This window comes from Hyaena hyaena, unplaced genomic scaffold (assembly GCF_003009895.1).
Source record: "Hyaena hyaena isolate Hyena2069 unplaced genomic scaffold, ASM300989v1 scaffold_1282, whole genome shotgun sequence".
Classification (NCBI taxonomy): Eukaryota; Metazoa; Chordata; class Mammalia; order Carnivora; family Hyaenidae; genus Hyaena; species Hyaena hyaena.
In genome coordinates, this window is record NW_024081908.1 from 266,276 (window position 1) to 284,355 (window position 18,080).

Sequence of the window (18,080 nt, forward strand, 5' to 3'; positions counted from 1 at the left end):
CCATATTTTATCCCAATGTGTCTGTGAATTATAACTTCAGATACTTTTAAAATAGTTTTTTTGTTTCATTCTTTTTTTGGCCAGTGGAGAGTTTGGGGGATTTCTGGGGGGGAGGTGTTAGGGGCGGGAGTTGTTTTGAGTTTCTTCCATCTCCTATTTTGAGAGATTTGTACATTAAAAGTTTTCAAAAAAGCTTGATTATTTGCATAACTAAGAGCTGAATATGTATTCTAAAGGTCATTTAGTCCAGGCCTCTGACCAGGAAAAGGGAAATCCTAAGCAATTTAAAACTGGCAGTTGTGTGTCTAAGCTTTTGTTAAAGATCTCCAGAAATAGAGATTCACCCACCACTTCTGCCAGCCTGTTCTCACATTTATACCAGAATTACAAGCAAATGCTGTTTTCTCCTTTCTTAGACCTAACTGAACACACTCTTGTTCTAATCCATTTCCATTGTTTAGTCCTCTGTGGACCAGACTCCCACTGCCAGTTTTCCTTAGTCCAAATTCTTTTTTGTGTTTGTCAGCTCATATTTTTCTGGCCTACTTTTCCTGCTTACAAATGCAATGCTATCAAGACACTTTACACAATTCTAGACTGCCTCATCTACAGACACTAGTAACAGACATTTTTGCTTTTTTTTATAACTGCCAGGTAACAACCATCTACTAAGGACTTTATAAAACCTCTGCCCATGCCACTTCCAAGATATAATGGGAAATTAGCAAGTCAGACAGAAGCAAGGGCAAAGGTTAGGGAGTTGCTGAAAGTATAGCAGTGCAGCCACTGTGATGAATGGAAGAGAATTGTCACAGGTTTGGGGAGCTAACCTTGGGGGAGCACATTAGTGAGTCGTGGTGATAGCGAGTAAAATAAACAAAACAAGGGGCTATTAGGACAAGAAGGCTGAATGTCAGATCAGTTTCACAGAAGGGGGATCTAAAACACGTTTAGCTCAGTGAAGACAGCACTCTTTCTCTTAAGCAGATAAAGATAATTCAAGGGGATATTGACTACATGGATTTTATTTCCGCTGAGGACCTAACAAGAAGAAATTAATTTATGTCAGCAGAGAAAGGATTTTCATTAAATTTAAAGAAGAAATTCTGCCCAGGAAAGGTTATTAAACACTTAGACGAAATAGTGAGAGGGAGAGAAAATGAAATTGCATTAGTTTATAGAGGCATCATTTAAACACAGGGAAGATTCTCACTTGTGAAAGTGTGGAGGATATACATCAGTTATTATTATTTTTAAAAAAATGAAGGAATTACAACTTTAGGACATGGCCTCAAGGGGTCACATAGCCTCGGTATGAATGCCAACTCTGCAATTTCCTACTGTGTGAACAGAGTAATTTTGCTTAATGTTTACTTTTTATGGAAAGAGACAAAGCTAGCAGGGGAGGGGCAGAGAGACAGAGAGAAAATCCTGGCTATCAGCACAGAGCCTGATGCAGGGGCCAAACTCACAAACCCTAAGATCACAATCTGAACCCTTATCAAGAGTCAGATGCTCAACTGAGTGGGCCACCCAGGTGTCCCTGAACTGAATAATTTTAAAATTCTCTCTGTGCCTCAGTTTTCTCAGCTGTTAATTGGGGTAAACAGCAGCTACTTTATAGGGTTGTGGGAGGATTAAATGAATTAGTATGTATAAAGAGCATAAGACACTGTCGGGCAAGGGAGGGTAGGAGTTACTCAAGATTTTGCTACTGCTGTTGCTGCTATTGTTAGTCAGTAGGACAAAGTCCAATGACATACTGCCAAAACCTAGAGCTAAAGAATGATTATATTTTATGTAACTAATTGTTAGACAATAATGTATTTGTCCTTGTCTTTTTCTTCCTAGCTCTCCTGCTCAATCTCAGGGACAGAAGTCAAGACATTCATGTTCTAGTCGCCTCCTTCACTAACTGGATATGATTTTTCTTATTTTTAATTCATCAGTTCTCAGTGTTCTGATCGTTTCAAATTCTGTTCGCGTTCTCTCTCTCTCTCTGTCTCTGTCTCTCTCTCTCTGTGTCTCTGTCTCTCTCTCTCCCTACCTGCCCCCAGCCTTCTCCAACACTTACTTTCCCCCCAATCATCGTTTCTCCTATCTCTGTCCCTCTTTCAGTCTTAGGTCTCATTTTCTCAATTATTACACATCCCAAGCTCCATAGCTTCCCTGGGCCTCATCATCCCTCCATCCTCCTTCCCTTGTGGGCGGAAGACACTCCAGGATTGTATATTTGGCCCCAAACCAAATCTTTATTGCCTCTATTTAGGATGAAACACAGCATTTGCTGTGTCGTACAAACAAGGACTTTGTCCAGGATGGATAACATCTTGAGTCTGTGGGAAGGAGAGGTGCCCATCATTCTTTATTTCTAATGACTTCTGGGAGAGCGCACAGCTCTCGGATAACAGCCATAGAGGAGTGCCATTCCCAGATGAAGAATTACTCTAATTCCTGAAGCTCTACCTCTGCTTGTGCTTTTATGAAGGAAATCAATGTAGAGATAAGAGTAAACAATGGATGAAATTCAAGTGAAAAGAAAAACAAAAACAAAAAATAGTAACAATGAAAAACAACTTTAAATGCTTTTTGAAGCCAAAAAAATATATAAATTGTGATCAAAATAGAAAAGCCACATTATTTTAACTCTACCATTCATATCTAAGCAAAAGTTTAAGAGGCAGGAAGGAAAATTAATGATGTATGAATCCAGAATTTTTCATGTAATGATAGTGACCAAAAGTCATGTTCTGAAGGTTGTACATGACTCATTTAAATATTAAGAAAAATTCTTATAGATCCTCCAACTACTCTGGTAAAAGAGATTTGAGAGCTATTTTTGACTTAAAAAGTGGCTGTTTCAAAATATCCCTCTGGTGGTCTTGGCTTATTCAGAACTCATTGGGAGCTCATTAAATAAGTTTAGCCCCATATTTTTCTAATGGATAGAAGTTTTAAAGAAGTCATTATTACTATTAATTTAACTTTTTCCATGTGTTTGAACACATTGTGGTTCATTCCAATAAATAAATAACAACTATTATTATTTAATAATAATAGCTAAAGTTCTGTCAAAGCAAATTAATCTTGGTAACTGTCAGAGCAATCTGAGAGCAAGACTTAGTACAGTTAGATTTTCATACAACCCCCAGGCATAGCTGGGATGCTGTCAACCAATAACATGAAAATGCTATTTTTCAGAAACTTCACACTCTCTAATCCCATGTCTGATCATAGAAAGTCATTTGTCTTACTATAAGCATACACTTTTCAGGGCGCCTAGGTGGCTTAGTCGGTTAAGTGTGCGACTTTCGCTTGGGTCATGATCTCGCGGTTCGTGGGTTCGAGCCCCGCGTTGGGCTCTGTGCTGCCAGCTCAGAACCTGGAGCCTATTTCAGAGTCTGTATCTCCCTCTCTCTGACCTTCCCCTGCTCACACTGTCTCTCTCTCTCTCTCTCTCTCTCCTAGCAATAAATAAACCATAAAAAAAAATATTAAAAAAAAAAAGCATACACTTTTCAGGTTCCTAAGTCTTGTGTAGAAGAAAATATATATTACATAGACTAGTTTAAATCAAAAAGGCATTTTATTTTTATGACATGTTTAACAAATATATATTTGTGAAGGTTTTATTTTAACATGATTTATACACACACACACACACACACACACACACACACACAAACAATTATTTACTGAGAGAGAGAAACAGAGACAAAGACAGAGCATGAACAGGGGAGGGGCAGAGAAAGAGGGAGACACAGAACCCAAAAGGCTCCAGGCTCTGAGTTGTCAGCACAGAGCCTGACATGAGGTTCAAACCCACAAACCATGAGATTATGACTGACCTGAGCTGAAGTCTGATGCTTCACCAACTGAGCCACCCAGAAGCCCCTTAACATGATTTCTAGGTCTTAAAAATATCCTTTTTTGCTTACATTATATAATGTTCTTATTTATGCTATATTCTTGTATATTTCTGTTTATCTACATACACACAAATATATATATTTATTTATCAAAATAACAAGTCTCATCATTTTAAAAATCTTTAAAAATCGGTACTTAATGTCACAGGAAGTTGACTCAATTTTTAAAACAGGGGCTCACATGTGGAAACTAATTTGACAATAAACTATTTGTAAAAAAAAAAAAAAAAAAAAAAAAAAAAAAAAAGGAAAAAAAAAAAAAAAAAAAAAAAAAAAAAAAAAAAAAAAAAAAAACAGGGGCTCATAAATGTATCCTCTTAAACATTTGCTTGTGCATTTGGGTCATGAAATACAATATATTCCTTCCTATTTTTAAGTTTTCAGTTGTATGAATTAAACAGTTAGTACCTTAAGTATCACATGTAATGATTTTAATAAATAATCTGATTATTTGCATGGAAAAAAATCAATATTGCATTCAGATCAAAGGTTTAAGCTGAAAAGTAGTGTCTTCCGTATGGCAGCTATAGTTATATGCTACCATGCCAGCTATTTCCCTAAGGAGAGTCCAGTCATGCTTAATTATAGAGAGACATCATTACTTAGAAGAAAAACATGAGTCTTTAATTTCCTTGCCTCTGCTGGACTGGGGCAGTTCATTCTGCTGAATCCAGCAATGTCTGACTAACACCTAAGCATAGCTGGTTCCACATACAGAGCCTGGTATTGTTAGGTCACCACCAACAGTAGCTTCTGAGCTGTGATCAGTGCGGTTTCCCTTATGGAATGTCATCCACACAGAATTCATTATGTCTATAATTAAACACAGAAAGCCCCTCCTGATGTTAGGGTGCTTGTGAAGCAACTGTTCCTCTTGGCAGCTCTTCCTTTATCTTTTGGACCACCAGCTCCCTCCTGGGAACTAATCTAAGAAAGTGCTATTTGAAGTAGCACTCAGTTCTATAATGTGGCGTCAGTGTATTTCTAATTACAGTCCAGACAGTTTTGAGCACAAGTCACTAGACAAGAGTCCAGGTCAGCACTTTGGCTTGCCAGGTCAGACTTGTTCTCCTCCTACTTCCTTCCAATAATAGTTTCTCATATATACCAGAAATAGCATAGGGAATACATGTTCTAACTCTAAGAACCATTCCCAAACTCAGTTTCAGGTGATGTGTTGGGAAGCCAAACTTACTTCTCCAAAAGGAGATACTACCTCCTCATTATGTAATTTCAGTTGAGTGCCCAGTGTATCATCATCTATACTTTCAGCAGAACCATGTTCTAACTCAACAACTCTAAGTGTCTACTTATGTGATAGGGACAGATCTTTCTACTTATACTAAATCACCATGAATTTTGATAATTTCAATAATGTTATCTTCCAGGCTCGGAAATGGATGTAAATTTGTGTTGCCTGTTTTGTGAGACCTAAGTATTTTCATTCAAAAGATTAAGAATTAAATGCACTTCACGGGGCGCCTGAGTGGCTCAGTCAGTTAGGCATCCAACTTCAGCTCAGGTCATGATCTCACTGTCCGTGGGTTTGAGCCCTGCATCAGGCTCTATGCTGACAGCTCATAGCCTGGAGCCTGCTTCAGATTCTATGTCTGTCTCTCTCTCTCTCTCTCTCTCTCTCTCTCTCTGTCCTCCCACACTCAAGCTCTGTCTCTATCCATCTCTCGAAAATGAATAAATGTTTGGGGCGCCTGGGTGGCTCAGTCGGTTAAGTGTCCGACTTAGGCTCAGGTCATGATCTCATGGTTTGCGGGGTTAACGCCCCGCATCGGGCTCTGTGCTGACAGCTAGCTCAGAGCCTGGAGGCTGCTTCAGATTCTGTGTCTCCCTCTCTCTCTAATCCTCCCCTGCTCATGCTCTGTTTCTCTCTTTCAAAAAGAAATAATTTTTTTTTTTAAATTAAACATTAAAAAAACTTAGAAAAAGAATTAAATCTACTTCAGATTAATTTAGTTCTTTAGGTGCAATATTCGGGTGGGGGGTATTTCAAGCTATGTTAAAGTAGAATCAACCCATTAAGCATAATATTAATAGAAGGTCAACAAAACCAGAAAATAAGCAAGTGTTACAGAAACAGAATATGATGAATTCTGACAAGCTATTTTGTTTCTTTATTATCATGATATTAGGAAATGGCACTAAATTTAAGGGTCTGCCACAATCTTCAATTCTGAAAGCTTTATTACAAGTCAGCCACTTGTATCAGCAGTAAGCTGACAACTCATAAACAAATTCCCAGCATCCATTAGCTGTTTGTTAAGTGAAACACACAGGTTATGTCATATAATGGACAGAGTTGCCTGCTGGGGTAGTGGATACACCCAGGCCCAAATTTCAGCTCTATCAGTAAGCTATGGGACTTTTGGCAAGCTAGCTCCTCCAATACACAATTTTCTCCACTATAAAATGGGAATTTTATAAGACCTAACAAGTAGGATGTTGTAGAATAAACAAGGACAAGATGGGCAAAGCACACTGTAAAGATTTTCACTCAGTAAACACTAAATAGTAATTATAATAACTATTGTGATTCTAAACAGAATAATTTCAAGTTGTATTCAAACCCAAGAGGTGCTTATGGCATCAAGAAAGGAGGGACATCTAGTGCACCTTTTGAAAAAATTTGATGCCTAATATTCTGGCGGGGAAGAAATCATGTGTATTTATAGATTTAGAGAATAATATGAGTTATGGCTGTTCTGGTAATGTTTTTCCAATATCCAAACACTCATTCAAATATTTATTAAACCCTTACAACATACTCATCATCCAATTACTTAAAATTCCAGTAATTGATTTGTCCTAAATAGAAAACTGACATTGCTTGAATGTGTTGGTAGGACTTTTGCTTAATAGGTGCAAAAAAAAAAAAAAAAAAAGGAATGGTTTACTGTTTTATGGATGTGTTATTTCTATTATAAAGGCACAAGAAATTGGAAACAAGGGTGTACCAGGGTTTAAAACAGAATACTCTTCTTACCCTTGAATTTATTGACATGTATATACACTTGCTCTCCAGAATGTTCTCTGGATTTAAGTTACAAATATTTTACTCTTTTGCCTACCATTTTAAAATATGGATTTTCAGGGTCACCTGGGTGGCTCAGTTGGTTAAGCATCCAACTTCAGCTCAGGTCATGATCTCACGGTCTGTAGGTTCAAGCCCCGCATTGGGCTCTGTGCTGACAGCTCAGAGTCTGGAGCCTGCTTCAGATTCTATGTCTCCCTCTTTCTCTGCCCCTCCCCAACTCATGCTGTCTCTCTCCATTTCTCAAAAATAAATAAATGTTAATAATTTTAAAAAATAAAATAAAATATGGATTTCCACTAAGAATTTCTTCCTAAGTACATTTTCATATGTATTTAGGGTATGAATATGTACATACTGTATGTATTCATCAAGCATCATTCTTTTTATAATTTGAAGAAATTTTTAAAATTGAGATAGAACATACATAAAGTTTCTTACATGTAGATACTTCATGTATGTAAATCTTAAGTGTACAGTTCAGTGAATCTTTACAAAAATATATAGCCATGTAAACACCAGCCAGATAATGTGAAAGGCTCCACTGCGCCCTCTTCTAGTCCATACTGCCAAAAGGCAATCCCAAATCTGGACTCTATCACCACAGATTAATTATATGTTTTGAATTTCATATAAATATAATCATAATATACACCCACTTAGTTGCTGCCTTAAATTGTTTATTTCATTTGTTTAGATTTTTACACAGAAGGAACAAGGACACCATTGTCTTCTTTACTCAGCTTGTCTGTACTAACACATCAATGTGTAATAAGAAAACTACCACATCTTATACACACTATTGAGCATGAATGATCTAAACTTCATCTAAAATGACCCCAACACAGATATACAGAAACATGTTTATCATTTTCACTATTAACATTTACACAATTTTTCGGGCCATCTAATCTGCTGCCATTAGATATTTCTTTCAAATGGGGCGCCTGGGTGGCTTAGTCGGTTAAGCGTCCGACTTTCGCTTAGGTCATGATCTCGCGGTTCGTGGGCTCGGGCCCCGCGTCGGGCTCTGTGCTGACTGCCAGCTCAGAGCCTGGAGCCTGTTTCAGTCTGTGACCCCCTCTCTCTCTGACCCTCCCCTGCTCACGCTGTCTCTCTCTCTCTCTCTCCTAGAAATAAATAAAACATTAAAAAAAATTTTTAAAAAAAAAAAGATATTTCTTTCAAATGTCCATGTTTATCCAGGAGTTTAAATCTATTAACTACTTACACTCTGAAATAGGTTAGCAGACGCTCAAATATATTAATTGTCTGATTTTGTGTTTCTCAATTTACAATCATGAAAATTGAAACAAAGAACATAGTTACCCTATTTTTAACAGTGATTTATAGGCAATGCCACATCTAGAATTTAGTTCTTCAGATCACATGCCACATTCTGTTTACACACATTGTGTAATAACATGGCAGGAACAGAATCTGAGAGAACACTGTACCCATTCCCATATTAAGCAGAAACACAGAGAATCTATGCATAAGAGGAAAAAAACATAAATGACCAAAAGACTTTTTATATGTAAAACCTAATTGGAGCATTTTAAGACCTACTATTTAGCAAAGACCAAGAAATTTACCAATTCCTGTGTTCTGAGTAATAGAAAAGGCACTGTGCTGGGGCGCCTGGGTGGCTTAGTCGGTTAAGCGTCCGACTTTCACTTAGGTCATGATCTCACGGTTCGTGGGTTCGAGCCCCGCGTCGGGCTCTGTGCTGACTGCCAGCTCAGAGCCTGGAGCCTGTTTCAGTCTGTGACTCCCTCTCTCTCTGGCCCTCCCCTGCTCACGCTGTCTCCTCTCTCCTCTAGAAATAAATAAAACATTAAAAAAAAAAAAAAGAAAAGGCACCGTGCCATAAAATTATACATAAATATATGAGAAAAAAGTATACGGGTTTTGCATAGTATTGTTTTGTATAACAAACTCAAAACTTTTGGAACACAAATATGACTTATTCTGAATTATGTCTTAATCACTTATGCACTTCTTGAAAGTGCAGTTTGCATAGAAACTTCTAACTTTATTATCTCCAGAATAAAACCTACATATCTCTGGGACTTAATTTTCAATTATCATTTATAGGAATTAACCCTGCAAGGAATGTGGCCACTAAATGTTTACTGAGAAAGGGAAATAAAATGTGGTCACTGACTCTTTTCAGGAAACACTGTACCTTCAGGTATCCTCACAATATAGCTAAGAAGGTCATAAAATATTATATAGTGTTAGTCCTTTCTGTAGTCAATTAGGAGTTGTTTTGTTTTGTTTTCTATCAGTTTATTATCACATTTCATTTAATGGTATCCAAAAGTGGAATATGATTTCACTGGCATATATGTACATTTATGCCAAAATATGTTTACAGTAACTATAAGAATATCTTACTTGAGCTTTTAAGCTCAAATATAGTATCTAGCTACTTTGCAGATACATGCAAATAACTTTAACTTCTAGGAGAGCCTCAAAGACAACATAAAAGGATAGGTCCATTAAATATCTATATCTATATACTGGAGAAAATATAGTAAACATCACTACTTAAGTATAGGATTGAGATGAATAAATGTATTCGTTTATATGGAGGGTGGTGGTTTTTACAAATGCTTTTGCATTAAAGGCTTGATCATAATAAAAGTTCTCAATTACAATAAAAAAATTAAATGCCTACATGATATTTTCTTTATTGCAGTAGTTAAAATATTGAAAGCTTAGAATCAATCAACTAATATATACTGTCACAAGAAAAGCATACTGAACAAGGTTTTTGGAGGGTACAACAAAGCCCATTGCCAATGGACTCCAAAAGCCGATAGATTTGGTGGGTTTATCTGAGGATATTATCTATATGATAATCCACAGAAAGGGTTCAGATACTTTTTGCAGATAGAAACAAGTATTCCTAACAATGAATGGCCTTAGATTTCTATGCATAACAAAAGTGACAATGATTCTAAGTTCTTTAAAGATAGAACCTTGTTTTTTCCCCATGTGCCCCTAGTTCAGTCTACAGCTTAGAGTGGGTGCTTAAAGAAATTTTGTTGACTGACAAACATAAAATGCTATTTTCTCTTTTTCCTTGGCCCCCTATCAATGTGTTCTCTACACTGTAGCCAGAGGGACATTTTGAAATATAAATTTGATAATGGCACCCTCCTCCCCACCTTCCACTAACTCCTTCCATTATTTTTCCATCACTTTTACCATAAATATTCAAATACTTGATATGATCTAGAAGGCCCTGAAAGATCTAGCCCCCTTCCTATCTATAAAAAGTCCATCCTCAAAGGCATTCTCTCAGTTGTTTGAATATGCCACCCCACCTGCTATAGCAGGCTTTTGTACCTAGTATTATTACTCTGCATTTACCTGTTAAGTCTTTCTCATCTCTTATATTTTAAACATCAATCTTCAAGGAAACCTTCTTTGATAGGTTAGTTTACACTATTTTAATCTCTCACAGTATCACGTACCTGTCCTCCAAAATACATACTACCAGTTTAAGTCTCCATTTACTTTTTTTATTTTTTTTAAATAACAGTGTCTACTCACTGGAATGCAAAGTCTAGGAAGGTAGGAGCTATTTCTGAGAGTTCATTCACCGTATTATTCCCTGAGCTTGCTACTCAGGCACATACAAAGCATTCAATCAATATTTGTTGAATAAAGAAATGGATGTAGAAATGACTAAGTGAGTATGTTTGTCTATCTGGTCACATTAGTAAAGTCCTAGAAAGAAGGGACTTTATTAAATTAAATGACATCGATCACACTGCCATGTTTAGTCATTTGTAGGAAATAACTAGCATAAGGTGTATGTGTTCATGACTACTTAAATAGGGAAGTAAATAAAAGTGACATGAAGGGTCTAGTATGAAATTTTAATATAAACGACCCTAAAATGCATGAAACCTGAAAATTATAAAAAAGTATAACTTCACTTCTCCTTGATGAGCCTTTTATTCCCCTTTTTTGAGCTGGATAGCCATGGAATTCACTAATTCTTTTAAGCTGCTAAGAAACTATTAGTCCTTTTAAATAGGAACTTATTAAATAATAATGGTCCTGGGGCACTTTAGATCAGTATGGTTCACGGAAAAAGCTATGTACCCCATAAGCATCCATCATTCAGGAAAGATGACATTCTTGGATAGATGAGTTCGGAGGTTGACTTTCAGAGTGAAAGAATGTAAGTGATGCATAAGTTAGTTCTGTTCTATCAGCCATATATTTCTACATATATTTTTTCTCTTGTGTAATGCCTGAATCTAAAAAAAAAATCAATCCTAGTAAAATGGAAATCTTATTCAGCAGAGAAGAGAATATAGAGCTCTAGATTAAGGGTGCCTGCACTCATAAGCAGGCTCTGTCACTGTCCTGGTCATGACACATAATCTTTCTTGTGTTCTCCTTCCACTGCTATATAAATAAATATATAAAACTTGCTAGGTCTGAATAAAGTAGAGTCAGTCAGGATGAAACAGAGCTCATTAAATAAAAAATATTCTAGAAAACCATAGATACAGAAGTTATGGGAAAATATTCTGGGCCAGAAAAAAAGAAAAAAAAAAAGGATAGAAAGAATATTAGCATTGTCTTTTTAGTAGTTCTTATTGTACTTTTAATATGAAGACAACCAAATGATACTAAATATTAAGTTAATAGAGAAATTTAGTTAGAACTAGATGTAATTGCAATCTTATTTAATGTTGGCTGTTAATTTTTCTCCTAAATTTTCTATAATGAATGTGGATTTGTTTCTAAATTAGTTTTTAAAAACAATGTGGCAATCACTGTAAATATTGGCTAGAGGCAACTTTTGCTTATACTTCATCTGAATAGAAACCATCTATCCCTAGCCATCAATACATGATTGGTGCTGGGAGAGGCATCCATTCTCAATTAATTATTTAATAGTCACTTGACACACATGAAATAGAGAAAATACACAAAATGGAGCCAATCCTTCTGGGCAGATCAACTCTGCCTTTATCATTCCATTTCCCATTTCTGTGATAATCAAAAGAATCCAGCCTTCTGTTTTCCTTTCATGACTAGTGGTGATCTTTGCACTCTGTTTCCAGATCAAATTTTCAAAACGAATCATGCTCCAGAACCATCCTAATGGATTTTTCTTTTCTGACTTGAATTACCTTATATACCAGGTACTAGCCTGTTCAGTTATATATCTTTGTAATTCTAAATTCTTCCTCTTATAGAAAGACTTATCCACTGGCAAAATAAAATGCATTTCAGAAACATCTAATTCTGCTTCTCTTCAACACATTACTTTTGCCATGCTTTCTCCACTCTTAAGTGTTCCTGATTATGCACGATCCCTGATTCCCTACATTTAAAATGCACAAAAAAAAAAATAAAAATTTTAATTTAAAACACCCTCCCACACAGAACAAGCTGTCATTGTGTCATATTTGTTTCCTAATTTAAGGAAGTTATATCTCATGTATCCTTCATTAAACTGCCTGCTCTGTATTTTAAAGTGGCATTAGGCTACTTAGAACAATATTTCCATTAAGTAATGTTCATTTTTCAAAATTTATTTCGATTAATCAGTGCTGACGTATGGAGCTTCAAATTATAATAGAGCAAATCACCATATGTAGCCATTTCATTCAAGATTTACAATTAAATGAGATTTGGGAGAGGAAAAATATGTACTGTTCCATTTTTGTAACAAATAAAATTAGGCTTAATTTTGTAAAACCTAACTATAAAGCCTGGTGCTAAATCCATGGAAATTTACTGGCCAAATTGAAGTGCAGTATAGGCCATGAGATACATAGCCTTCTACAATTACTCAGCCAAAATCCAATGAAAAAAACAAAAAAACCTTCATGAAGGCAGAGAATATTAATCCTTTATTTTTTTTCCCCTTAAATCCATGAAGGCTACAGAAATCCTCTTTTTCTAATGACCAGCTTTTTTTCTTTCTAGCTAACTCCCTTTAAACAATTACAAATTTTATCAAGTCTTCATTTCTCTTAAAGTCAGATGAGAGAGAACTGCCAAGTCTAATAGGATTTACAAGAGCTAGTTCCTATTAGCAGCGTCAGCAAACAAACAAAAAAAAAAAAAAAAACACCAAAACAGACATTACACAATAAACTACAGCCACACATAGAGCTTTTGTCCTTACAGCTAAATCATATTTAATAATCTTTTTAAAACAACTTCAGCCATACATGTCATTTATCCATGTGTTGACTGTCTTGACTTGACCCATAAGCTATCTACTTTAAACTCTGACATCTCTCCTGCTCAGCCACAAATAAATCCATATTTTATCTTTTTCATATCAGTCACTTTCTTTTCATGGTTTTTTTGGTATTTATACAATATCCCTCCTTGGCCATTCTCATGTAGCAACATTGGAGACACATTAATGACTGAATTTTATTTATCAAAGGGAGAAAAAAACTTAAGTATGTTTGTGTGTGTGTTTCAATTCCCAAAAACAACAGAAATTACAGCTTAGCCTCAGATAAATATCATTAGCTAAATATACTCAGGAAATCTCTTGCAATCCTTCATATGCATCTCCTGTTTATTAGCCTCCCAGTCCAACAACATCTAAATTGCTGTGCTATTTATCTTCCCAAGGCATCTGCTAATTGAGAAATATGTTATTTAATCTCTAACATTTCTAAATATTAGCTGACCTGTCTCCCACTTCAAGAAACCACAGAAATCACATAATTTTTGCTAAACTGACAAATGTTGGACGTGGATATAACCGCAGACACTGATGTTAATTCCAAGAACCCTCCTCCTTCTAATCAAAACAATTTTCACATGTGTCCCCTCCCACTGCCTCATTTTTCCACAACCAGGAGCAGGACTTTACACTTTACTTATAAAAGGCAAAGCTAGTTCCTATAAATCCTGTTCCCCTGTCCTTTTCCATGAATAACAAACGTGGAGATTTCAACCATAGTGAACCTCTCCTGCAGTTCATTCTTCACCAAAAGTGTATCCAACCAATCTTCTAGATGCTTGTCTGCATCTTACGGGGAACATCTACGTATTACAGACTTAGAGGTGGTAGAGGAAAGCACAGCGGTTATTCAGGGAGACCATGGCCCGCTGAAGATAGGGAGCAGCCTAACAACCCAAGGCATCTGAAGAGGAGAGGTCATTCTACTTGCAACTTGGAAGGAGGCGGGGCTGGCACAAAGGGTCCCCTAGAGGAATCTGAATCTGGAAATGGGCTGCTCAACCATTAAGAGGATGCCAAAGGAGGAGCTGGGGGTGGGGGAGGGGGGAGGTGATAAGGCAGAGAGGCCACAAACACGTATTCACCTTGAAACTAGCTGAAACACACCGTCCAGAGAAGGAAGACCCCATGCACCAGCCGGCCCCGCCTGCCTCGCCCTGCCTCCCCGCGCCCTGCCCAGGCCGAGCCCCCCCTCGCTGGGTCAGGCGTCGGGCCTTACCTTGGCTGCAGTCTTTGCCGCGGAAGCCGGTTCTCGAACAGTCGCACACCGCCTGGTCGTCAACCACCGAGCACACGCCTCCATTGAGGCACACCCCGCCCTCGCCCTCCTCGCCCGCCTCGCACGGGCTTCCCCCGCCACTGTTGGGCGGCTCGTCGTCCAACTTCACGTCGCCGCTGTCCACCGGCTGCGCCTGGGAGGAGTTGACCCTCACGTCGCGGATCCACCCCTTAAAGGGCTCTCGCTCCCGCACGGAGGCCAGCGTCAGCTTGAGCGCCGCGGCGCGCAGTTCCGGGGGCAGGCCTCCGACGAAGAGGCCGCTGAACACCGTCATGTCCCTGCGCTTCGACTTGACCTCCACCCACTTGGCCTCCACCTGGTCGATGAAGAGCGTGGTGTTGCGGAACTGGCGGCGGATGCGCACGTGGTGCCACGCGCCGTCGTTGACCGGCGTGTCAGCCAGGAGGGTGGCGGGCTCCGCGCAGAAGATGGAGAAGCTGAGCTGCAGGCGGCCGCCGCGCGTCAGGATGAGCTCCAGGAAGTCGCAGAAGCCCTCGTCGTCGAAGTAGAGCACTAGGCCGCGGGCGCTGCGAGTCTTGAGCTGGAAGCTCATCTCGCTCTCGCAGCAGGCGTTCCACTTGGGGAAGCGCGTCCACTGGCCCTCGGCGCCCGGGAACTCGAGCCCGCTGCCCAGCTCTGCCCAGCAGCCCAGGAGCAGCAGCGAGAGGCACAGGAGAAAGCAGCCCCCGCGCTGGAGAAGCGCCGTCCCCATGCTCGGGGCTGGGGTGCGGCGGGGGGGTGCCGGGGCCGACAGGGTCAAAATGGTCCTGGACACCGTAACGTAGAAATAAGGGTCTGGAAACGAGGAGGGTAAAGGGATGGGCAGGAGTCGGAGGGTTGTGCCCTCCTTTATCTAGCTCTTTTTTTCTTCTTCTTCTTCCAGCAACCCCTCCCTCTCTCCCTGTAGTCCCCTCTCAACTGGAAAATGTAGACCCCAGTGGTGCAGGGCAGCAGCAGATCTTCCGATCCAAAGGGAGGATACACTTTGGAAGCAACGTTCTGGAAACGGCGTTAACAGAAGGTCAGGGAAGTCACTTATCCATTTGAGTCCGATGACCTAGTTCAAGGGCATCAGTGGTGTCAACAGATGCTTCACTCCTGGAATACTATCATCTGCGAGGTACTATCAGTGGTACTGGGCAAAAGGGAAACAGAGCAAATACTTCTCAGAGAAGCACAAGAAGTCTGCAATAAGCCAGGATCCTTGGATACTTGTGAATGCCTCTAGTGTTTGTCGTCCAGGTGTGATGTCCCAAACCAGAAGGGAGAAAAGGGTTCCTTGCCTCTTTAGGGCACCACTTAACCCCTGAGTGGCTTCAAAGGCCTGCTTCTTCTGTCATTATGGACTTCCAGCACCACAGTAGCCAGTGCAGAATTCCCTGTGCATGGACTCACAGCCTGGATTTTACTTCTCTTTTCCCCTCCCCAACAGTAGGGTTCAAACCCTGAAGCTGTGGAATAGCCAGAAGCTGTTAGAGGTCACAACAGCTCCTCTTCTTGTCTCTCTGCCTCTGCAAGGCCAACTTAAGATGCCAGCATATCAATTGGTTGTATGTTGGTGATGCATTTTGGTTTTGTCTTTTTATAAGGACCCAGAAAATCTGCAGAGAATTAAAATAAAAATTAAGTTCTAAAGTCATGTATAGTATCATATAAATCATCATTCAGTTCAGAAACCAGGTATATAACTAAAGCCATTAGGAAGCCAGAGTTAACCTTATTGGAAGGGGTTTTTTAGTCCTGATCTACAAGGAAGACCTGGTGTCTCCTAATAGTTAATATTGCACTTTTACAATCAGCCATTACACCCTTGTAGTTTATTATAACTATTAGTAGGTTACCTTCTTAGGCTATTACACAGATTTGTTTATGGTTATCTTTTACTTTTTCTGAGAAAGTTTTTTTTTTTTTAAATATAAGAAGGGGTGCAAAAGAGGCCCCTTTAAGGACTTCTGCTTAAAATATGTACTGATAACATGAACAATAAAAATACATCCTATTCAAATCTCAGTTAATACAGATTTTATAACAGGCAAAACAGATGAAACAGCGACTGGAAGCTGTTGGCTTGAATTTGTATAACATTGCTACCATTTTATGTTTTTCAGAGAAAGAATATTGATGGTTTCTTGGGAGTGTCTTTTAAATTTCAGACAAGTATTTTCCTTTTATTAAAAGAATAATCTGTTCTAGGAGAACACATATAACTGGAGTTATGTCTATTTTGGGCATCATTTGTGTCTCAATTGCCATAACATTAACTCCTCTAAAGATGGGTAAAGTATTTAATATTTTGCCAAACAGTGTAATGATCCTCACTCCTCTTCGAGTCCTTATCTGGCTGTTAGAATCTGTGTGGTCAGAACAGCACTTGGCATGTGTGTCACCTTAGCTGCTATGGCTCCAGGATGCTAGAATAATGAAATCATACCTTTGAATCACTCACTATAAAATCACCTCTTCATTCAACCCTAATCTGACAGTTTACTGAAATGGTGCAGAAATCTTAAGTAGTGAGTTGTCCTTTTTTTTTTTCCCCCGAAAAGAATAGTACTCTCTCATTTTGACAAAAAAAAAAAAAAAGAAGAAGAAGAAGAAAGAAAAGAAAAATAGAAAACAAGAAAATTGCAAATGGTTCATCTGGTCATGTCAAGCAAACACATGTATTTCCCTCAACATTTCCCACTATTACCACCCCACCCCCTACACACACACACACACACATGCACAGGCACACGCACACACATTTATTGCCTGGACACAGAAGCTCACTATCCAATTAACACTTTTTTCCCCTACAAGCTGAAACTAGCAGTAATTTATGGCACCGCATTGTGCTGCTGCTCCTCCATGGAGGGAGCTGAGAGCATTTCTCTTCAGTACAGAGCAGTCCCTACAGGTGTCAGCTGAGAGCCACCAAGCTAGGGGATCCCACTTCAAGTTCCTCCCCAGGTTAAATTGATGACTGGTTCTCTCTTTTTCAACACACACACACAACACAGCACATATACACACATACATATGGGCCAATATAAAAGAAATCGTCTCCGTCGCTTATTTATTATGGCTGATACATTCCACACCATCAGCAATCACCAGCCATATCTTGTCTACTCCTGTGCCAAGCCCAAAGAAAGGTGCTCTTAAAAATCATCCTAAGATAGCATGGCATTCAATATACTCTCATTTTTAATTGGACTCAGGCATCTGCCAATTTTTCAGTCATTTGCAAAATAAATCTGGAATTTCAAGATCAAGAGTAGTGCTTTGAAACCATCCAAAAGCTTATGTGTTAGAAAACCTTTGTGTGTGTGTGTGTATGTGTGTGTGTGTGTGTGTGTGTGTGTGTGTGAGAGAGAGAGAGAGAGAGAGAGAGAGAGAGAGAGAGACTGGATTGTAGCCGATTATTTTATTAATTAATATTACATAGATCACAAAACCTTTATTCACTCTTTTCTCCTTCTCTCCTCCACTAATGCATACCTGGACAATTTTTTAAGGAATGGTGGAGACGGGGGAAACACATATATATTCTTACCACAGGGAGGTCAACTGACTCTCCCAGTTCTTAGAGGAAGC

At 38.8% G+C, this 18,080-nt stretch overlaps 1 protein-coding gene across 1 annotated transcript in view; it reads right to left on the bottom strand.

Annotated features, from left to right (window-relative positions):
* LOC120224859 (neurexin-1-like) overlaps positions 1–15,213 on the bottom strand; it is a 105,659-nt gene extending 90,446 nt beyond the window's left edge. The window contains exon 1 of the mRNA XM_039223099.1: positions 14,442–15,213. Within this exon, the coding sequence (XP_039079030.1) occupies positions 14,442–15,213 (772 nt within the window). The remainder of the gene's footprint in view (positions 1–14,441) is intronic.
* Positions 15,214–18,080: the final 2,867 nt, after the last annotated feature.